The sequence below is a fragment of the Scyliorhinus canicula genome, chromosome 17 (genome assembly GCF_902713615.1).
Source record: "Scyliorhinus canicula chromosome 17, sScyCan1.1, whole genome shotgun sequence".
Lineage (NCBI taxonomy): Eukaryota > Metazoa > Chordata > Chondrichthyes > Carcharhiniformes > Scyliorhinidae > Scyliorhinus > Scyliorhinus canicula.
Window position 1 is genome coordinate 97,217,127 of NC_052162.1, and position 23,343 is coordinate 97,240,469.

At 47.1% G+C, this 23,343-nt stretch overlaps 2 protein-coding genes across 5 annotated transcripts in view; one reads left to right on the plus strand and one right to left on the minus strand.

The window, feature by feature from the left end:
• The window catches only part of LOC119951485, a 106,798-nt gene that overhangs the window by 40,136 nt on the left and 43,319 nt on the right, over positions 1–23,343 (plus strand). The window contains exons 4-5 of the mRNA XM_038774696.1: positions 1,135–1,725; positions 20,387–20,442. Of these exons, the coding sequence (XP_038630624.1) occupies positions 1,135–1,725; positions 20,387–20,442 (647 nt within the window). The remainder of the gene's footprint in view (positions 1–1,134; positions 1,726–20,386; positions 20,443–23,343) is intronic.
• LOC119951649 (interferon-inducible GTPase 5-like) overlaps positions 1–23,343 on the minus strand; it is a 49,043-nt gene that overhangs the window by 17,585 nt on the left and 8,115 nt on the right. Inside the window, exon 1 of one of the 4 annotated variants that reach the window (XM_038774825.1) lies at positions 610–633. The exons of 2 other annotated variants lie outside the window; for them this stretch is intronic. In XM_038774825.1, the coding sequence (XP_038630753.1) occupies positions 610–618 (9 nt within the window). In that variant the 5' untranslated portion in view covers positions 619–633. Of the gene's footprint in view, positions 1–609; positions 634–23,343 lie in introns of those variants that run through there. One more of the 4 variants, XM_038774829.1, reaches the window with a different exon arrangement.

Here is a 23,343-nt window from a genome sequence, read left to right on the forward strand (position 1 = left end):
ATCTTAGGGTGGCACGGTAGCATAGTGGTTAGCATCAATGCTTCACAGCTCCAGGGTCCCAGGTTCGATTCCTGGCTGGGTCACTGTCTGTGCGGAGTCTGCACATCCTCCCCGTGTGTGCGTGGGTTTCCTCCGGGTGCTCCGGTTTCCTCCCACAGTCCAAAGATGTGCGGGTTAGGTGGATTGGCCATGCTAAATTGCCCTTAGTGTCCTAAAAAAAAGTAAGGTTAAGGGGGAGTTGTTGGGTTACGGGTATAGGGTGGATACGTGGGTTTGAGTAGGGTGATCATTGCTCGGCACAACATCGAGGGCCGAAGGGCCTGTTCTGTGCTGTACTATTCTAAATTCTAAGTTGCTTTTCATCACATTTACTCCAGTTATTTTAATTTAATAAGGCCCACAATATGAGCAGCCCAAGGCAGTACAACACTGTCCAGAAGGCAGGTATCTGTTAATTGTACTTGTAGAAGTATTGGGTTCCAATAACTGGTGGAGGGGCTAACAACAATAAAGTTTTATTGATAATACTAAGCACCTTGAACATGCTGTGTGATTGCCCCGTGCCAAGGGGAGAACTCCCGCACTCCCGAAAAGTGACCCCTTTTGTACCTGTGTCATCCCAGCGTCCACGTTATCCAACAGTACTCATGTCTCTGAGTCAGAAGGTAGTTTGTGGACTACTTGGTGATTGAGCACAAACATCTCAGCTAACACTCCAATGCAGCACTGAGGGAGAGCTCCTCTGTCTTCAATTACTGATGTATGTCACTGATTCCATGGAATTCTCTTAAAGAAGACCAGGGCAGTTATCCCTTCTGTGAGCCAATAGTTAATGCTTCACCACTGAAAAACAATTAGCTTTCATTATCTCACTGTTGTTTGTGTTTGTGTAAGATTCCTGTGTGCAAAATTGCTGCCATACTTCCAACATTTCAACAGTGGCAACATTTCAAAAGCATCTCATCGGCTTCAAGCATTTGGAACATGCGGAGATCATGAACTGTGCCTTATAATTGCATGTTGCTCTTTAACTGGACAAGAGATAATTAAAGGTGATGGTGTAGATTTCTTTATTTAATTGCTTCTCCAATTCAAAAATCAAAATTGTTAAAACAATCATTTAAAACATGACAGAAATGGAAATTGCAGTCAGGCAGATTTGGATGCATTCTATTTGGTTCCAAAGTATTAGATTACACTGCAATTGCATCTATGCTATTAGATTACACTGCAATTGCATCTATGCTGTTAGATTACACTGCAATTAACTCGATAATATTGAATTACACTGCAATTGACTCTATACTATTGGATTACACTGCAATTTACTCTATGCTATTGGATTACACTGCAATTGACTCTATACTATTGGATTACACTGCAATTGACTTTATACTATTGAATTACACTGCAATTGACTCTGTACTATTGGATTATACTGCCATTAACTCGGTACTATTGGAGTATACTGCAATTAACTCTATAATATTGAATTACACTGCAATTGACTCGGTACTATTGGATTACACTGCAATTGACTCGGTACTATTGGATTACACTGCAATTGACTTGGTACTATTGGATTACACTGCAATTGACTCGGTACTATTGGATTACACTGCAATTAACTCTAACCTATTGGACTACACTGCAATTGACTCGGTACTATTGGATTACACTGCAATTGACTCTATACGATTGGATTACGCTGCAATTGACTCTATGGTATTAGATTATAATGCAATTGACTCTAACATTGGATTACACTGCAGTTGACTCTATCCGATTGGATTACACTGCAGTTGACTCTATACCATTGGATTACACTGCAGTTGACTTTATACCATTGGATTACACTGCAATTGACTCTATACGATTGGATTGACTCTATTGCATTGGATTATACAGCAATTGACTCAATGGGATTATACAATAATTGGATGCTGTTTGTGGCACACCCCAAATGTTGGAACCACCCATCTTTACAGGGCCTCATAAAGGGGTCTTGGCCTTACTACTTGAAGGCAGCACACCGTCTCTAGATCAAACCACCGTAGTCAGTGTGCATACTGCCCCTGTGGAACAGACTAACTGTACACCCCTCGGGATGAACCCTGTTCACTTGGGGACCTCAGTATCCTGAAGGTGGGGAATAATCCTATACCAGAAGTAAGGGGACAGCCGGTGCAAAACAGGCACCCGTCGGACAAATTCTAGAGTACCCAATTATTTTTTTTCCCAATTAAGGGGCAATTTAGCATGCACTGAGGAACAAGGAGTCAGCCTGGAGGAGCCTCCAGAGATAGAGGTCTCCCCGGTGTGTGACCCTCTCCTCCGCAAATGGCGTCACTCCAGGTTCTTTTCCATAGATATCACGCCCAGTTCCCAAAAGAAAAGAGGCGGGGGGATAGTGAGGAAATCCCAGCAGCTGCCGCTGTCCCCCGAGCAGGGGTCTTCGGGGTCGGATGGGACCGTAGAGGGCCAGTTCTACCCAGTACAATTTAGCACCCCGGATTTATTAAATTTCTCAGGGGAGGGGGTCAGCGATAAACCCGTGCTTCTAAAGTTCTCAGCGGGTTATAGTTTGGAAGATCCTCTGTCCCAACCACTGTCTTCGGGCACCACCATTCCGGAGCTGTTTCCAGAGTTATTTTCGGGCCCGTCCAGTGACCAGACGATGGGGGCGGAGCAGGCATCTGCACTACCGCCTCCCACAGCCCGGGACCCCAGGAGGAGCCTGAGGAGATCCCGCCTGTCGATGATCTCGGTGGCGGAATCAAGGCAGCCCCTCTGTTGGTTGGTGGGCCCATGTCACGCGGCGCATTCAGTGTGGTGGAGGATTCAGGGCCGGAGGGTGACTGTCCGAAGGCTGTCAGCTGCCCAGTGTCAGGAGCGGAGGGTGCACATGAGGCTCTCTGCAGTGGGGTGCAGGGCTCACTCGTGCCTGACACTGTGTCACCCCTCACCCCCTCTGGAGGATTCCTGGAATCTGGCACATCATAATTGAAGGTTCTTTTGTTTTTCTGCCTCCGTAAATAGTTCAGGCAGTGTCCAATTGGGCTTCCCCCTCTGCCAACACCCCGACTCTGTCCCTCCTCACCACCCCACTTTCCCCTCTTCCCTGCCCCCCCCCCCCCCCCCCCCCCCCCCGCCTCCTTCTTTTCCCTTCTGTTGGTACAGAGGTGAGGGTATCCGGTCTCTCTAGTGTAAAGTTTAGCGCTTATATCATTTTTTTTGTACAACTGTGTTGTGAACTGTTTTAATGATCAGAGTACCCTACCCTCCCTCCCTGTACATTGGTACTGAGGGGGAGGGTGCCCTGTTTCTCCAACACAAAATTACTGTTTTTTCCAATTGACCTTGTATATATGTTTTACTGTTTTAATAAAAAGATATGGCCAATCCACCTAACCTGCACATCTTTGGGTTGTGGGGGTGAAACCCACGCAGACACAAGGCGAATGTGCAAACTCCAAATGGACAGTCACCCAGGGCTGGGTTTCGAACCCAGGTCCTCAGTGCCGTAGTCCCAGTGCAAACCACTGCACCACTGTGCTGCCCGATAAATTCACTTTAAAAGTGTGCATATGTGTTGCTTTGGGAACTATGTCCATACTGGGGGTGTTTGCTTAAGTGAAGTTTCAAACTGAAGGGGAAGGTCGTGTTTGGCATGAGTGAACCAAGTGGGTTTTGAGACAATCACTGATAGTCTCTGATAATCACTGATAAGGCAGCATGGTAGTACAAGTGCATAGCACTGTGGCTTCACAGCGCCAGGGTACCAGGTTCGATTCCCCACTGGGTCACTATCTGTGCGGAGTCTGCACGTTATCCCCGTGTCTGCGTGGGTTTTCTCCGGGTGCTCCAGTTTCCTCCCACAGTCAAAAGACATGCAGGTTAGATGGATTGGCCATGATAAATTGCCCTCAGTGACCAAAAAGGTTAGGAGGGGTTATTGGGTTACGGGGATAGGGTGGAAGTGGGGGCTTAAGTGGGTTGGTGCAGACTTGATGGGCTGAATGGCCTCCTTCTGCAATGCATGTTCTATGTCTCATGGTCAATGTTACTGAGAGGTGTCACAATTCCAGATGTTTTTATTCATTAATTAAATTTATTCATTAATTATTCTTTGCTAATTTATTCATATTCAGTGTGTGGAATGGAGGAAAAAGCTCAGTGAGTTCAGAACTTAATTGTGGCCATTCTCTAATTTATTCACATTTATACCAGAGACCTGAGCACATTGTCTAGCTGCTACTTTAGTGCAGTGCTGACTGCTGCAATATTGGAAATGGTGCCATTCCATTGAGGTTTTAGCCAAAGTCCTGCTGTCTGTCCATGTAGATATAAAAGATTCCCTGGCATTATTTGAAGAGCATGTGAATTCTCCTAGTCACCAGGCCAACTAACAGCAATAAAAATTAATCTCTCATACTTGCTGTTTTTGGGACCTTGATTTGATTTATTATTGTCACATGTATTAGTATACAGTGAAAAGTATTGTTTCTTGTATGTTGTACAAACAATGCAGGCCATTCATAGGGAAGGAAGGAGAGACTGCAGAATATAATGTTACAGTTACAGCAAGGTGTAGAGAAAAGATCAACTTAATACGAGGTCGGTCCATTCAGAAGTCTGATGGTCGTGGGGAAGAAGCTGTTCTTGAGTCGGTTGGTACGTGACCTCAAACTTTAGTATATTTTCCTGACGGGAGAAGGTAGAAGAGAGTATGTCCGGTGTGCGTGGGGTCCTTAATTATGCTGGCTGCCTTTCTGAGGCAGCGGTATTTATAGATAGTCAGGTGATGGGAGGCTGGTTTGCGTGATAGACTGGGCTACATTCATGACCTTTTGTAGTTTCGTGCGGTCTTGGGAAGAGCAGGCTCCATATCAAGCTGTGATACAACCAGAAAGAATGCTTTCTACGGTGCATCTGAAGTTGGTGAGGGTTGCAGCTGACATGCCAAATTTCTTTAGTCTTCTGAGAAAGTAGAGTCGTTGGTGGGCTTTCTTAACTATAGTGTTGGCATGGGGGGACCAGGACAGGCTGTTGGTGATCTGTACACCCAAAAACTTGAAGCTTTCGACCCTTTGTACGTCATTCCCATTGATGTAGACAGGGGCATGTTCTCCACTACGCTTCCTGAAGTCGATGACAATCTCGTTCGTTTTGTTGACATTGAGGGAGAGATTATTGTCGTCGCATCAGTTCACCAGATTCTTTATCTCATTCCTGTACTCTGTCTCGTCATTGTTTGAAATCCGACCCACTACAGTGGTGTCATCAGCAAATTTGAAAATTGAGTTGGAGGGGAATTTGGCCACACGGTCATAGGTGTATAAGGAGTACAGTAGGGAGCTGAGCACACAGCCTTGTGGGGCACCGGTGTTGAGGATGATCGTAGAGGAGGTGTTGTTGCCTATCTTTACTGATTGTGGCCTGTGGGTTAGAAAGTTCAGGATCCAGTCGCAGATGGAGTAGCCGAGGCCAAGGCCACGGATTTTGGAGATGAGTTTTGTAGGAATGATGGTGTTGAAGGCTGAGCTGTAGTCGATAAATAGGAGTCTGACATAGGTGTCTTTGTTAGCTAGGTGTTCCAGGGTAGGGTGCAGGGCCATGGAGATGGCATTTGCTGTGGACTTGTTGCAGCGGTAGGCGAACTGCAGTAGATCAAGGTAATCCAGGAGGCTGGAGTTGGTTCGTGCCATGACTAACCTTTCGAAGCACTTTTGCTATCCAACCTACATTACAACAGGATACTTCAAATGTCATTCATTTGTTGTAGACTAATTAGCATTGTCCTCAGGATGTGGTAGGTGTCAAATCAACACACCAGTATGTTTCTTTCTTGAATTTATGATGATTTATCTGTGCTCAGTGTTCCGATGTTTTAGTGCTGACCATTTTAATCAATCCCAAATGCAGCTTTCGCCACTCTCTTTGCGTTGTCTGTAAGATCATCCAGTACATCATTCAGAAATTTGTAGGTCACAGCAAAAGATGATACTGCTCCAAAGATGCTACCAATGACTGGCATCCAATCGAGAGCTACTTCAGCTGCTGAAATGGCAGCATATCTTGAACTCAGCAATGCTGTTTTCACAAATTCCTTTCTGATTTCACCCAACCAGGGAGTTTTTACCACTTCTTTCAGATTTTCCATATGTTTCCCTGTTTTGTCAGCCAGTCTTTGAAGAGAGGCATCATCCAGACCCATATGTTTACGGAAATCAATGATTGTTTTAGCCAGTATTCCAAGATCACAGGCAAATGATAGGCCAGGAACTGGCACCGCTCCCACTGCTCCGGAAAGTGTGGCCCACATCCAGATTTGTTTCTTTAGCTCATTTCTTTTCTTCTCTATAATCTCTATTGTTGTGTTTTGAAGCGACAGCAAGAAAACATGTTTTTTTATATCATCAAGATCATTTTCGAAGGCTTCCTTTAATGCTGGAAAATCAAACTTATTAATTTTAAAGTTTGATATCAGGAAAATAGCAGATGTTGAAATCCCTGTCTTTTCCAAGTTGCTGACACAGTAATCCCTGACCTTGTCCAGTTCTTCTTTTCTGTTAAACTTTCTACCTTCCAGTTTAAGAGCACGGATATCATTATCAATTTTAGTTCGAACAAAGTAGAATTTCTTCCCCAGCCGTTTAATCTCTTTGCCGAGTTTTACATCATTTTCTCTGAAACGACAGTCTGAGATAATGATGAAGAAATCATACTTATTAAAGTTCATTTTCTCCAGGTAAATTTCTGCTTGGAATTTCAAAGTCCCTAGTCCTGGCAAGTCCCAGAAGAGAACATTTGGCAGGTTGGGATGTGAGTATGAAGCTGGTTCCATTGTCGTTTGTGTGATACCAGATGTAGCTGCTCCCTGATCAATGCTCCTGAGTCCTCGCATAGCATTGATGAAGCTGGATTTCCCTGCGCCTGACTCCCCTGTCACTGCAATGTGCAGCTCTGTATTGTGCAGCTCATTTACCTTCTCCTGTACCAGAGCCACAGCAGCCCCCAGCCCATCCTTTTCATAAATGGCCTTGAATTCATTCATCTCTTTCAAAGTGAAGAATATTGATATTGAAGATTGAGTGATCTCTGAAAGAGAATGAATATTTTATAGTGTATCACTTCCCACTGTGTCCTTTCTTAAAGATTGAAGGAATACTATAATCAGTATTTATTGATTTCAAATAGAACAATTCACTCACAGCTACTTGAAGATTAATGGAGCTGAAAAACAAAGGGAGTTGTCACTCTGTAAAATTGATGATCTCTCTATCCTCATCCTTTATTCCTGTTCTCAATGCTTCTAGGACATGTGTTGCAAAGATACTCCTGAGTAACGTATGTTCATTTTGGATTGAAACAGAATGTGCACCGACGTTGTGGTTTTCTATTGATGGAGATTAGAATCATAAAGGACAGTGTGCTTATTTGATGCTGTTTTTCTCAATCGGGTAACAATTACTCTCACTGTCCTGGAGGAGTAAATAGATTAGCAGTGTTGTCATGTCAGAGGATGGAAAATAGATTATGGGCTGGATTCTCCCACCTCACCTACTGCAAAAATGCCACGGATGAGCCATGTACAATGGAGAACTCCATTCACCTTGTGCGGGATTCGATGGATGCAGCCGGAGAATCCCACCCTAGATCTGAAAATGGGCGCCAACATGTGCAGGCTGTGGTGACAAAAGTAGAGAATGTAGACAGGAATTCTTGAGAGGTTAATGTACACAAGGAAAATAAAAAATTCAACTAGGGATCATGTTCCAATAGACTGAACCCAAAGTTAATAGATCCTGCCTCATGATACTGGAAAATCGGGGAAGTAAAGGACAGAAGGAAAGAAGATAATGGATTGATATTGAGCTTGAGAAAATGATGGCAATAAATAGAAGAGGAAAGGAGCAAACCCATGTTAAAGGAGTAGAATGGAACGGGAAATGGACATTTTTGTAATTCATCGAGCACAGGATTAGTTAACAGAACTTAGTTGGTGTGGCAGGGTAGCGAATGTTAGCACTGCGACTACAGCTCTAAGGACACGGGTTCGATCCCGGCTCTGGGTCACTGTGTTGCATTTGCACATTCTCCCCGTATCTGGTGGGTTCCACCCCCACAACCCAAAGATGCGCATGTTAGGTGGATTGGACAAGCTAGATTGCACCATAATTGGAAAAAATAATAATTGGGTGCTCCAAATTAATAGAAGTAAAACTTGGAGGGTTTCAGCATAAATAAGCTGAGCTTGGGACAGAATTTAGGAGAGAAAACTATACAACTCGATTCAACTTAATAGGAACAAAGTTCCATGGCGAGCTCGTTTAGCTGCGTGTTTCCCGGCATCGAGAAACACATGGCTATTCAATGCAGAGGCTGCACATACTCCCGTTTCGTACACTGGGGAGCTCCTCTCGCCAGAATGCCCCTTTATAGAGAGAGATTGGGACGTCATTTTTATATGCTGTCCTGAACTCCGTGGCCCCCAAAGCGACCCCTGACACTCCCAGTACAAACTCACTATGGGAGGGTCCCTACCCAGCCCCATCACCCCCACCCCCCGACCCACACAGGACACCCCTGGCCCTGTCGTGCATGCACAAAAAATGCCAAATTCACAGTGCCAACCTGTCACCCTGGCAGTGCCCCATGCCAGCTGACAATGCCACATACACACCTTGGCTATGCCAGTCTGGCACCCAGGTGCCATTGCCAGAATTCCAGGCTGACACTGCCAGTCTGGCCAGGTGGCACCAGCAGTACCAGGGCACCACCATGTCCAAAGGGCATACAGCTGGGGGCCTCTGATCCCCTGGGACATCTGGTCCCCATTTGCTGCAATTTTTCCTTAAAGTGTCAGGTCTTTCACTGACCATCTTGTTCGTTGGAGTGTGGCTACTTGCCAGGAAGAATGCAACATGTTGTTCAAGCCTAATCATCTGCCTAGCATCCTTCTTCCCCTCTGAGAGCACCTGTGCCCTCTCACATGCCTTAAGCCAACTATCAACTTTGCATCATCATTGATAAACCAGCTATACCCCAGGTGCAATATTCAAGTATGGCTCGGAGGAAGAGGCAGAAGAAGGGAAAGAAACTAACTATTTTGTTGATAAACATCCAGCTATGATTGACAGATAATGGCCACTTGAAAAGCAGTTAAGTGCTTTCTGCTGAGAAAGAGATGTTTATAAATTGTGATCAGGTTCAACCCAGGATACATGAGATCCATTGAAGCATGAATAGAAATGAAATGAAACAATCCAGACGTCTGGCTGCCAGGAAGCTGTCAATTGTAGCCAAGTAAAAGCTATTTCTCTGGTTCCGGTGGCAGCCATGGAGTGAATGGTCGTATATTTGGTAGATCCCACTCGTGGTGGATCTTTTGGGCCTTTTCCCATTATCTGCGGTGGATTTGATAGTCAAAACAGGAGACTGGTGAAGTAGAGGAGAAGGATTCCCCATCAGTGTATGGTTTCATGGACCAGAAGTGGTCTGAAAAGGAGAGAACGTTGGTTGAAGATGGGAGTGGAGTTTGCAGCACAGGAGAATATGGCGGAGGGTCAGGGACCAAAACTGCCGGCCCACTGGTCAATGGAGCAGCTGGTGGTCTTTCTTCAGGAGAAATTCACTCAGCAATGCATGGAATACCTGGACCCAATTGACCCGATTGATCGTGTGGAACAGAGATTGGAATCCCAGGGCCAGGTGATCTAGAAGGTGAAAGAGGTGGTGCCTGAGCACAAGAACCAGCTAGCCGCGATGGCGGTGGAGATAGGGCTCATGAAGGACCACCAGAAGAGGCTGCAAGAGAAAGTGGAGGATTTGGAGAACAGATCGCGCAGGCAGAACCTGATGATTGTTGGCCTGCCGGAGCACAGCGAGGGATCGGACGCAGGTGCATATGTGGTGCGTATGTTCGAGAAGCTGCTGGGGCTGGTTTAGCTCACCAGGCTAAATCGCTGGCTTTTAAAGCAGACCAAGCAGGCCAGCAGCACGGTTCGATTCCCGTACCAGCCTCCCCGGACAGGCGCCGGAATGTGGCGACTAGGGGATTTTCACAGTAACTTCATTGAAGCCTACTCGTGACAATAAGCAATTTTGAATTCAGGATGGTGCGTTTGCTCGGCCCTTGGAGGTGGACAAGGCGCACAGCATGCTTATCAAGAAGCCACTGAGGAATGAGCTGCCGGTGGCGATGGTGTTACGAATACACCGGTTCCTGGACAAGGAAAAGATCTTGAGGTGGGCCAGGCAGATGAGGAGCTGTTCATGGGAAGGCAATGAACTGCGTATCTACCAGGACTTAGGTTCAGAACTGGCCAAACGAAGGGCGAGTTTTAACAGTGTGAAATCGGCCCTCTTTAAGGGGGTGAGGTTTGGTATGCTGTACCCAGCACCCAGTGGGACACTAATGAGGGCCAGGAACATTACTTTGGATCGCCAGATGAGGCGATGAACTTTATTAAAGACAGGGGACTGGCAGGTGATGGAAGACATTGAACTTGGGGGCGAGTAGATGTGTTTTTGATCTTTTGCTAAATTTCTCTTTTGTTCTTCTGGTTTTGTATGTATTGTTTTGCATTAAGTTTGGGGCCATTGCTCCGTTTTGTTTGCGGGTTAACTTTGTTCTTAATGGGGGTAGTGGGTGGAATTTTCTTCTTTGTTTTTGCTGGGTCTGTAATGTTTGCATACGTATGTTCAAGCGGAGGGAGGATCAGTGGGGGGTAGCTTGCTTAGCGCCATGGGCGGGGGCTACCAAGCTAGCTGGGCAGACTAGCTCACAGAAGCGCAGTGGGGGGGGGAGCGAGCAGGTGATAAGCTTGTTGAGGGTGGTTGGGATTGTTATTTTGTTATGGTGGGGGAGAAAGGGGGGCATTGATCTTCTGACATGAGTGGGGCTGGTGCTTGGAGACAGACTGGGGGTCAATGATGGTGGGCGCCTAAGGGCGGGCCTGAAGAGGCGTGGGACGCCGGCTGAAGGCTGGACTGAGAAGAGTTATGGTTGATCGACAGGTGGGGGAGGGGGGGGCGGTGCCCACATGGGGCTGATCACAGGGAGAACACGTGAGAGGGTTGAATGGGCCGGTCAAGAGCACGCGCATGTTTGCGCATTTGAAGAGCTTAAAGGCGGACGTGGCAATGCTACAGGAGACAAGCCTGAGGGTGGTGGATCAGACTAGGCTGAGGAAGGGATGGGTTGGGCGGGGCTAGACTCTAAAACTAGGGTGGTGGCGATTCTGATCAATTTGAGGTAGGGAGCATAGTGGTGGACTCGGGGGTAGGTATGTTATGGTGAGTGGGAAGTTGTAGGGGATGCCGGTGGTATTGGTGAATAACTATGCACCAAATTGGGATGACACGGAGTTTATGAGGTGGGTGTTAGAGAAGATCCCGGACCTGAACTCACATAGGCTGATCATTGAGGGGGGGGGGGGCGGTAGATCCGAGGTTGGAACAGTCAGGTTCGAGGTCAGGGAGGGTGCCAGCTGTGGCGCTGGAACTAAAAGGGTTTATAGAGCAGATGGGTGGGGTAGATCCATGGAGGTTTGGTCGGCCAAGATCAAAGGAGTTTTTGTTTTTCTCCCATTTTCGCAAAGTGCACTCCCGGATTGATTTTTTCATTTTGGACAGGGCTTTCCAGGAGGGGGTGGTAGATATTGTGTAATTGTTGATTGTTGTGTCGGACCATGCCCCACACTGGGTGGATTTATGGGTGAGCAAGAAGGGGGGCCAAGCCCACACTGGAGATTAGATGTAGGGCTGTTAGCGGATGAGGAGCTGTGCGGGCGGCGAGGGAGGCGATCCAGAATTATGTGGAGATAAATGACACAGGGGAGGTTTCAGCAGCAACAGTATGAGAGACACTGAAGGCAGTAGTTGGGGGGGGGGGGGTACTGATTTTGGTGGCTCATATAGGGAGAAGGTGTGAGGAAGTGAACAAACGAATATGATGGACAATAGGACCCTGAGGGTAATGAGTTCACAGACAGAGAACAAAGGGATGAGCACAGCATGGCTAGGAAGGGGGGAAGGGAGATTTGCCTCATGGAGAGAATGGAGAAAAGGATTCTGGGTAACAAGAGGCCAGGACGGGGAAATGCGAAGTTAGCCAATCAGGATATATGGCCAGGTCAGGGGGTGTATACATTGACCTCTGGGAAGCTTGAATGCGAATCTTGATGTCATTCAATCAATATGTGCTGTGATTTCTTTGTCCTCGCTCTCACTGGCTTTTGGGAGCTCTAGAAGACAGCTGCGTGTTCTAAGGTCCCACGAGTGAGTCAGCCTTGCAAGCTGATGGAAATAAAACAATAATGGATACCTGCAGATCCGTCTCAGATTTTATTGAGTCCAGACTGGTGAAAAGGATCAGGGATTGTCATTTGGTGCCGAAACCCGGGATTTCTCTACATGCTCGCCTTTCATCTGCGAAATCAGAATTGGACCGCTCTCAGAAGGGGAAAAAGGAAATGGGCCCACGATATGAGTAGATAAAACTTGCCATATCGATTTTCCTCTCTCTCGTATTCTGCTAACAGTCTAATCACTCGCATTTGATCAGGTAAGATCGTCTCGACGAAATCAAAGGTCAGTCTGGCGGATTAGAAGAAGTGATTTCAGTCAATGCAGGTACGACTGAGGGTTGGAATGAGGTTACAATTCAGCTGGTGACTGATGGAATGTTGCCTGGTCAGTCAGTTGCATGTGAGTAGAAAATTAAAATTGGTTATATTAAATTACACTTTAATTCGGTTAAGGTCTTTAACGGGTTGTTGGGATGTCGCCGAAACAGTTCAGTAAAAGACCGCGGATGAAATGTTTGCGGACAGTTCAATTCCGTACAATTATAATTGGCTAAGTTAAAAATCTATTGTTGAAAGATATGTTTTTTTTTGAGTGAAACAGAGAATTGGGAGATGAATGGCCACTCGGGGGAACCAGAGACAAGGGGACGTTTCGAATCGTGTCGTAGAGCTCTCAGAAAAAAAACAAGAGATTCTGTTTTAATTCTTTGAATAATTCCAATTTGTATTGTTTGGTTGGTTGAGATGAATGAAAGTATAATGATTTGAATTCCTTTTGGTTGAATGGAGATCTCCAATGAATGAAAGAGTCCGTTTAATAAAAATTCGTGCATTCCTAGTTTTTAAATGTTGTGTTTTGCAAAACGCAGTTGAACATCAATTAGGAGGTTTTAAAGTGAGATTTAAAATGGGGTAAGTATTTGAAAGTTCTTTAGAAAATCAGTAATAATGATTAACGTTATGGGAGTTAATTAGAACATAATTCTCAGGGAGCAAACAAAAAGTGAAATCCAAATGTATAAATTGGGATTTGTAAATGATTAGTTGCAACTCAGCATAGTCTTGACTGCAAAAAAATTAATTATGGAATAATAGAACAATGGAATCTAAATTGAAATGTGAAGACTAGGCACTCGGTGTCCACCATGTGCTCCTTTGTTTGTTCGGTGTGTTCCAAATTTGTTGAGATTTCAGTATTTTCTCTGGAAACTCACTACACCTCAAATTTACTGATCGGGGATTTTCATACAGCAAAGGTTATGGATTTTTTTTTTTTTTTTTTTTTGGACTACATTGCAGAGGAGCTTTAAGGAATAAAGGTATTAGACCAGAAGTTAGAGATTACATTACAGAGGGGGTATTAGGCAATAGAAACGTTAGACCCAAAGTTAGATTGGAGAATTACTTGCAGTATCAGGAAATAAGAATCTGATGACAGGGAAAGATTTAATAAAATTAAGATGATGCAGGAAAAAATTAGGATATTAAAACCAATTGATAACAGAGAGGAAGTGTGGGTGAAACTGCTGAATAAAACCACAGGGAAAGTAATCAGTGAGGCGGTGACAGGTACAGACAAATCATAAAAAATTTGGGTGAACATACAACTGAATTAGAGAACCATGGTACCTGGAGCAAACGAAAGTGTGTCAGAATTTTAAAAATTCTGGTCAAATTGAACGATAACAGAGGAATTATGATACTCCATAGGCAGCCTATGGGCAATGAGCGTAGGAACAGAATCAGTAAAGAATTAAATGTATGGAATGATAGATCAAGGACAGTGATTAATAGCCCTCAGTTTCAAATGATTCACAGTGAACGTGAGGAAACAACATGTCAGGGCTGTGGGGCATACTGTAGCCTGATTGTTTGGGCAGGTAGTAGTCATATGAAACCCAGGAGATTGACAGATACTGGGTATTCAGGAGAATTGGTAATGCATTTGCAAAGACAGCGATGGGGCGATGCTGCAGCCCCAGGGAGATTTGGGGCATTCAGTTTTGACATGATTGTTTTGTGCAATATCAGGCAACTTTAATGATTGAGGTTTGTGACCACAGGGTGGATTTTGAATCCAAGAAGTGTCAGTGTAAGTGGGATGGTAGATTAATGACAACGTGCAATTACTGCGAGGATAATTTGGCTGACAACAATGTGACTCTAAAAGGCTGTGCCAGCTTGTGGACAAGTGACAGACTTGTGGTATCGATTTGTGAGAAAGTACATAGTTTATGCTGTTGGGATGACCTGGGGACATAAAATTAGCCTAACAGTGTTAGAGACTGTATCACTGCAATGATGCCGTGCTATAGGTTAGATCATATCCCCAACTCATTCAGACAAGGGAAAAATGAATGTTTGGGTGTGGGTGTCAGGATGCCAGTGAACCGAAACCTGTTAGCAGCATCAATAGGACAGATGATACAGTGAAAACATTATGTTTGGAACTTATCCTGTCACAATCAGAATTTAAAACATTGAAGTAGATGCAGTAGCAATATCCAAAATGTATCAGGGACAGTTTCGACCTTATTGAATCACTAAGTTAGAAAAAGAGGAATGGTGGCAATGGAAATCCAGAGGTCCTGGAGATGGTACTTCTGGAATATCCAAGCAAGGATAGGAAGATACAAATAAAGAAATAGGGCCCTCTCCGCCTTTGACCTGTTCATTTGAGTTTCAGATGAAGCAACAATAATACAGATGAAGAACCTGAACAACACTCTGAAGAAGAAGGTTTCAGACAGTATGGGGGGAAAACTAATGATACAATTGGCCACATATTTGAGGGAATTAAATGATAGAGCCCGGAAGAAAAACCTTACGGGTTAGCAACAAATCAAAATATCAAATTATTACTGAATAGTGAAACCTCCGGTCAGACATCTCTAACTGGACGTTAGCTGATGGGAGATCTGTGGTCTCCAGGAGGGGCTTATTACGCGGTGGAGTTATTAAGGGTCTCGGCAGACAGCAGCGACTGACGAGGACCACCGTATTTTAAATGACAATAGTTTAACAATCTCGGCAGCTTGCTGCCGCGAGGGGAATTTGTAACCAATGCGGCAACCAATGTGCCATTGGGGAGTATAACAGTTATTACAGATGAAATGAATGAATAAATGGAGTGAAGTGAGAATCGCTTATTGTCACGGGTGGGCTTCGGTGAAGTTGCTGTGGGGGGGTCCCTTCGTGGTCGCCGCGCTCCGGCGCCTGTCCGGAGAGGCTGGTGCGGGGGTCGGGCTGTGCTGCTGGCCTGCTTGGTCTGCTTTGAAAGCTGGCAATTTGGCTCAGTGAGCTAAACCAGCCCCTGTAATAAGAACATAAGAACATAAGAATTAGGAGCAGGAGTAGGCCATCTGGCCCCTCGAGCCTGCTCCGCCATTCAATTAGATCATGGCTGATCTTTTGTGGACTCAGCTCCACTTTCCGGCCCGAACACCATAACCCTTAATCCCTTTATTCTTCAAAAAACTATCTATCTTTACCTTAAAAACATGTAATGAAGGAGCCTCAACTGCTTCACTGGGCAAGGAATTCCATAGATTCACAACCCTTTGGGTGAAGAAGTTCCTCCTAAACTCAGTCCCAAATCTACTTCCCCTTATTTTGAGGCTATGCCCCCTAGTTCTGCTGTCACCCGCCAGTGGAAACAACCTGCCCGCATCTATCCTATCTAGTCCCTTCATAATTTTAAATGTTTCTATAAGATCCCTTCTAAATTCCAATGAGTACAGTCCCAGTCTACTCAACCTCTCCTCATAATCCAACCCCTTCAGCTCTGGGATTAACCTAGTGAATCTCCTCTGCACACCCTCCAGCGCCAGTACGTCCTTTCTCTTTTTTTTTTTTTTTTTTTTTTTTTTTAAATTTTAGATTAGCCAATTATTTTTTTCCAATTAAGGGGCAATTTAGCGTGGCCAATCCACCTACTTTGCACATTTTTGGGTTGTGGGGGCGAAACCCACGCAGACACGGGGAGAACGTGCAAACTCCACACGGACAGTGACCCAGAGCCGGGATCGAACCTGGGACCTCAGCTCCGTGAGGCGGTTGTGCTAACCACTAGGCCACCGTGCTGCCCTAGTACGTCCTTTCTCAAGTAAGGAGACCAAATCTGAACACAATACTCCAGGTGTGGCCGCACTAACACCTTATACAATTGCAACATAACCTCCCTAGTCTTAAACTGTAAGTTGCTAGGGACTGTTATGTATGGATTCAATTGGGTTGTAACCACAAAAAGTTAACTGTATTAAATGTGCGAGTGGTGTTATTAAAAAAAAAATGAATAATGGCAAGTATACACTTCATGCTGTAAGGAAAATGATAACGGACAAAAGGGGTTTGAAGAAAACTGAGCTATTGTCTCAAGTAAGCCAGGGCCGGCAAGCTACATGGTTCAGTACAATGTTTGACGTTAGTGTAAGGAAGTCAGGAATAGATACAGGATCGGTTGAAGCTCCTGCAATTAATAAAGCAAGATAATCAGTGGATGATACATGATATCATAATTTACCATTCTGGTGTTCCCATGAGAAACAAAAACACTTCCTACATAAAAAAAACCCGTTGAGGGATAAAGACGTTTTGGTCGCTGATGGACTGAGTTGGGTGCTGTTTCTAAGGGACATGAGGAAGTTTTTTATGGTGCTGCTAACCCGAGGTAGTCAGATGCCTTGGAGGTAGTGGACCAACCGGAAATAGCTATTGTGTTACCTTCTTGAGCGGCGACAGCTATGGTTCACGGTGATTGGACTTGAGGAAAGCACATCACAAAGGGTCTATCGACACTGGTATGCGAGATGGCAGCACGGTAGCATGGTGGTTAGCATAAATGCTTCACAGCTCCAGGGTCCCAGGTTCGATTCCCGGCTGGGTCACTGTCTGTGTGGAGTCTGCACGTCCTCCCCGTGTGTGCGTGGGTTTCCTCCGGGTGCTCCGGTTTCCTCCCACAGTCCAAAGATGTGCGGGTTAGGTGGATTGGCCATGCTAAATTGCCCGTAGTGTCCTAAAAAAAAGTAAGGTTAAGGGGGGGGGGGGTTGTTGGGTTACGGGTATAGGGTGGATACGTGGGTTTGGGTGGGGTGATCATTGCTCGGCGCAGCATCGAGGGCCGAAGGGCCTGTTCTGCGCTGTACTGTTCTATGTTCTATGTTCTATGGATGCATTTACCATTGATTTCCGCACACAGTTTACAAATCATGACATGTACATACGAATGACAAGGCTGAGGGATGGTTGCTAGTCAGTACAACTATACGAAGGATAAACCCGAAGGGCAACACGGTGGCATTGTGGATGGCTATCTATCTAGTCGGATTTAGCTCAGGGTTCTCTCTCATAGCTCGGTCATGGGGCTTTACCTGATGCATGGATTGATAATACTTGTTATTATAATTGTACACTGTATAATCATTGGATGCCTTAATATGTGTTGTACGCTGGCTGTGGCTCGGATGATGCCGTTAGGCTTGGCCCATCATTATTCACCAAAGATGACATCTCGTTACTGGTGACTATCACACCAGACGGAAGAGGACGGAGAGCCAGAGGCTGTGAAAATGTGATGAGGTGTTTATGTACGGAATACCAGCTCAGTTAAGTTCTGATAACAGGCCTCATTTTATTGGACAGATTAACAAGGAGTTCTGCTCCCAGTTGAGCATACGCCAGCAGTTCCACTGTGGGTACAGACCGCAGGCGGCCGGGTTGGTTGAGAGACACAATCAGACCCTCAAAACAAAATTGGCTAAATTAAGAGCGGACACGGGACTGACATGGCTTAAGTTCCTTCCCATTGCCCTCTTCCAGCTGTGGGTCACACCTGCAGGATCGGCCTGGCTCTCTCCTGCCGCGATCTTTTACGGCAGGCCCATTAGAACAGCACAGGCAGCCCGCATCCAATCCGTCATGCTCCACACCTGTAAAACAGCGCTGGGGAAAGGAGGCAGGTTAGTGACCAACCTTTTTGCAGCAGTGGAGCTAGACCCAAGCACTTCGCCCCTCCACTTTAACTGCAACCCGAACCCCGCATCGGTGTCTAGGTTATTTTCCGTTTCACCACTTTGGGGAACTCCCCGAAACGGTGGCTCACTGTCAGAGTTCTGAGCCACCGTCCGAGCAGGTTACTCTTCCTTAAGATCCGGGTTCGGCCCCACCAGCTATTTGCCTTCCCCTCCCTCAGGATAATTCCCACTCACATAGGCTGGGATAGGCTGCAAGGGTGGAGGGCGTATATACCTAGCCCCTTCACTCCCAATAGAGATTCCCGGTCGTGCGAGAATTGTTTCAGCAGTGAGGGGTATGGCTGTTAGCTGGTAGAGATGAAAACAAATATAACGGGCGTGATTCTCCGCAAAGGCGGCGGGTCATGAAGGCTGCCAAGAAAATGGCCGTGTTTCATGGCAGCCTCCGCGCTCCCTCCCGGGACCCGATTCTGCTCCCCGGTCGGGGCTAGCATCGCGGCCCCGTGAACTACGGCATCGCGAGCTTAACGAATTTCGCTAAGCCCGCGCGCCAAAGTTAGCGATGGCTGACGCATTGATGACGTCAGCCGCGAATGCGCGGATTGGACGACTCCAATCCGTGCATGCGCGGATGATGTCATCCGCGCATATCCATAAGACCCGCGCATGCGTGGTCCGTAATGCCCCTCAGCCGCCCCGTGGACTGATCCAGCGGGGCGGCGGAGTAACAAAGAGTGCGCAGGGTAAGTACCCGCTGCCTGCGTGGTGCGGCCGTGCCAATTGGTGGCATGGTTTGCAGAACGGCACTTTGGCGCCGTTTTCACGAACTTGTATAGCAGGTGTATTCAAATTCGTGAAAACGGCCATGAAGGCCTTGGAAATCGGCCCATCGGCCAGGGGAGAATCGCTGCTCGCCGTATAAAAACGGCGAGTAGCGATTCGTGTCGGGGGGCGAGCGTGGGGGGGGGGGGAGAATAGCGGGAGGGCGTCGGACCAGCGTCGCCGTAAAAATTTGCGCCGCCCGCTATTCTCCGCCCCGTCGTGAGTGCGGAGAATCGCGCCCAACATGTCTGTTCTCCACTTGTACTGATCCAAAGTGTCGCATAACCCTGACATCAGGTCAATGCGTCTGTTACAACGCCACTTGTGTCCCGCTGACGCCAGGCCACCAGCTCCTTTGTGGCTGGGTGAATGTCTCATATCACTGTTGGGACTAGGGCTTTCCGCATTGCTAGGAGACCCGAATGGGCGTTCCGAAGCTGGATGAACTGGGCTACTGGGGAATCCCTACTCCACCAATATACTGATTGTGATGCTAGCCTGTACACGGAGCGAGGGTACTATTTTTAATGGCACAGCGATCAATGTTTTGTCACCCCCATTTCCCCGCCGAACTGCTATCGGGACTCTAGTCCCTACCACGGTCCCCTGACCCTTTGCGTGGATACTGCACCACCAGTTGGCACGCTGGGCAGATTCAGTTATTTGTGGGCTTACCATCCTGGGCAACGAAACCTTGGGGGCCCTCGGGGCAATAACCAAGGAACTATCTCAACTCGGTTGTTTGCCATGCAGAACTATCTCGCCTGCATCTTTGTGGGCCTGGTCATCCTTAAATGCGTGATGGGTAAAATGTAGGGTGCGCTGGAACAGATGGTCGCCCCTCGAGTCTTGGCTGTTGGGATCCACAAGGGTGCAGCGGACGATGGGGTGCTGCAATAGGATTTAGAAATGCAGCAACGAGTTTTCTTAGCTGAGGGGCCATAGCTACAGCTTGGACCGATGGGTTATCATGAAATGATAAAAGGAGGGAATGAGGAAGTGAACAAACGAATATGGTGGACAGTAGGACTCTGAGGGTAATGTGTTCACAGACAGAGAACAAAGGGATGAGCACAGCATGGCTAGGAAGGGAGCTTTGCCTCGTGGAGAGAATGGAGAAAAGGATTCTGGGTAAAAAGAGGCCAGGATGGGGAAATGCAAAGTTAGCCAATCAGGATATATGGCCAGGTCAGAAGGTGTATACATTGACCTATGGGAAGCTTGTATGTGAATCTTGATGTGATTCAATCAATATGTGCTGTGATTTCTTTGTCCTAGCTCTCACTGGCTTTTGGGAGATCTAGAAGACAGCTGCGTGTTCTAAGGTACCACGAGTGAGTCAGCCTTGCAAGCTGGTGGAAATAAAACAATAATGGATACCTGCAGATCCGTCTCAGATTTTATTGAGTCCAGACTGGTGAAAAGGATCAGAGATTGTCAGGTGGAGCAGGCAGAGAGATCGGCTGGTTAGGGAGATACTCCGGTGGACAGAAGGTACTCGGAAGACCTGGAGGCGGGGCTGTTGGTTACGGCATAAGCTGCAGATGGAGTTTGGTCCATCAAGGAAGGGGGAAGGTGGTGTGGCAGTTGAGGAAGGTGAGATGAATATGGGGAGAAGGCCAGTAGAATATTAGCATAGCAGCTCCTGAAACGGGAGGCGGCCAGGGAGATAGGAAGAGTGAAGTATAGAGTGGGGGAACATGGTCTTGGATCCAGCAGGCTGAACGGGGTGTTCAAGGAATTTTACAGTCGGCTGTGTGAGTCAGAGCACCCAGCTGGGGTAGAGGGGATGAGGCAATTCTTGGAGACTTTGGAGTTTCCGAAGGTGGAGGAAGGGTTGGTGGGGGGGCCGGGAGCCCCGATTGGGATTGTGGAAGTAGTTGAGGGATTGGAGGCCTTGCAGTCGGGCAAGGCCCCGGGGCCGGAAGGACACCCAGTGGAATTTTACAAGATGTTTTCTGGGATGTTAGGCCCGCTGCTGGTGAGTGCTGATGTGTTGGGTATGCTGGGTCTGCGAGGACTGCATTTACTGTCGCCGTGAGAGAGACAGGCTTCCAACACTTGAAGAAATGCAACACTATTTTATTGAACTCTTAACTATTATACATACTTAAACTGTGGGTTGACACTATGCTGAGTTGACTGGAGACCTGAGGCTAACCTGAGGCTAAGGGCAGCACGCTAGCATTGTGGATAGCACAATCGCTTCACAGCTCCAGGGTCCCAGGTTCGAATCCCGGCTTGGGTCACTGTCTGTGTGGAGTCTGCACATCCTCCCCGTGTGTGCGTGGGTTTCCTCCGGGTGCTCCGGTTTCCTCCCACAGTCCAAAGATGTGCAGGTTAGGTGGATTGGCCATGATAAATTGCCCTTAGTGTCCAAAATTGCCCTTAGTGTTGGGTGGGGTTACTGGGTTATGGGGATAGGGTGGTGTTAACCTTGGGTAGGGTGCTCTTTCCAGGACCCGGTGCAGACTCGATGGGCCGAATGGCCTCCTTCCGCACTGTAAATTCTATGTAAACCTGACCAGACTATCTTACTACCACATGGTGGATGTTCGTGTTGCTGCTCACGAGCTCGGGCTGTCTAGAGGCTGCATCCCAAGAGAGCGGCTAAACTAGTGCCGTCTGGCTTTATAATGGCTGTGTCCTGTCTGGTGATTCGCTGCTGTGTTCTGTGTGTTCATTGGTCATCCTGTGTGCCAATCAATGCCTGTCTGTGCACCATCATATACTTGTGTGTATATTATATCTCACCCCTTTTTTAAAAAATGTGTATAGGTCAATAAATAGTGAGTGTGTGTATGAGCCTGACTATGTACAAAATATGTGAGCGTATTTACATGAGTAGGAGCCTGAATATATGCAAAGTACGTGAACATATTTACATGGGAAGGTGTCTAGTGCAGATAGAGGGCAGACAACAAATTAAGAACAAACAATATGTACAGATGTATAAACGAAGCACAAGGCAATTCAACATTCAGTCTATAAGTTCAGTCTCTGTGGCGGGTGATGAATTCTGGTTGACTGCCTCAACGGTGGGTCAGGGGCCACCTGCACTGGAACGGGCGGAGCTGCCTCCAATGTTGAGGGTGGCAAAAGAAGTGGCAGATCGGTGACCTCATGGAAGGGTGTGTCCTGAGGAATCAGCAGGGGAGGCGGAACATCACGTTCAGGTGGCGAGCGTGGAAGCAGCCACAGTGCCTGCCTATTACGTCGAAGAAAAGAGCCATCATGCATGCGAACGAGAAATGACCTGGGGGCCACTTGCTTGACCACCACAGCTGTGGCAGACCAGCCATCGTCAGGTAGCTGAACACAAACTCGGGCAGCAGGGACCAGAGCAGGGAGATCTGTGGCATGGGCGTCATACGCTGACTTGCATTGGGCCCAAGACAGTTGCATCCTTTGCAGGACCGGAATACTGTCAAGGTCCAGGATGTGGATTGCTGGCACCGTCGTCCATAGTGTGCAGTTCATTAGCAGCTGTGCTGGGGACAGGCCAGCGGACAAAGGGGTCGCCCTGTAGGCTAGAAGCGCCAGGTTAAAATCTGAACCCGAATCAGCAGCTTTGCACAAGTCTTTTAACATGTGTACCCACTTTTCAGCTTTCCCATTCGACTGGGGGCAGTGGAGGCTTGAAGTGACGTGCGTGAAATTGTACTCCCGGGCAAAATCCGTCCACTCTTGACTGAAGAAGCATGGGCCATTATCAGTCAGGACTGTCAGTGGAATGCCATGATGGGCAAAGGTCTCTTTGCACATCCTGATGACTGTTGCTGATGTGAGGTCATTCAGTCTGACTACCTCGGGGTAGTTGGCTGGAGCTGGCTGGAACCATTGGCATGTTGGGCAATTGAGGACAGTTTTGCTGATGTCCTGATTGATGCCAGGCCAATATTCTGCCTCTCGGGCTCGCTGGCGACACTTTTCCACCCCTAGGTGACCCTCGTGGAGTTGGCCGAGGACGAGCTCTCGCATACTTTGTAGTATTACTATCCTGTCCAGTTTCATTAGTATGCGATCGACTACTGCCAGATCGTCTTTTGTATTACAGAACTGCCAACCTTTTGCCAACCGTCTGTGAGATGGCGCATGACCCGTTGGAGTAAAGGATCCCCGGCCGTTTCCTGCCGAATCTGCACGACACTTTCATCAGTGGCCGGAAAGTGGATGCACTGAACTCAACACGGGCGTCGATCTGGCAGACAAAGTCCAACTGCTCGCACAGCGTG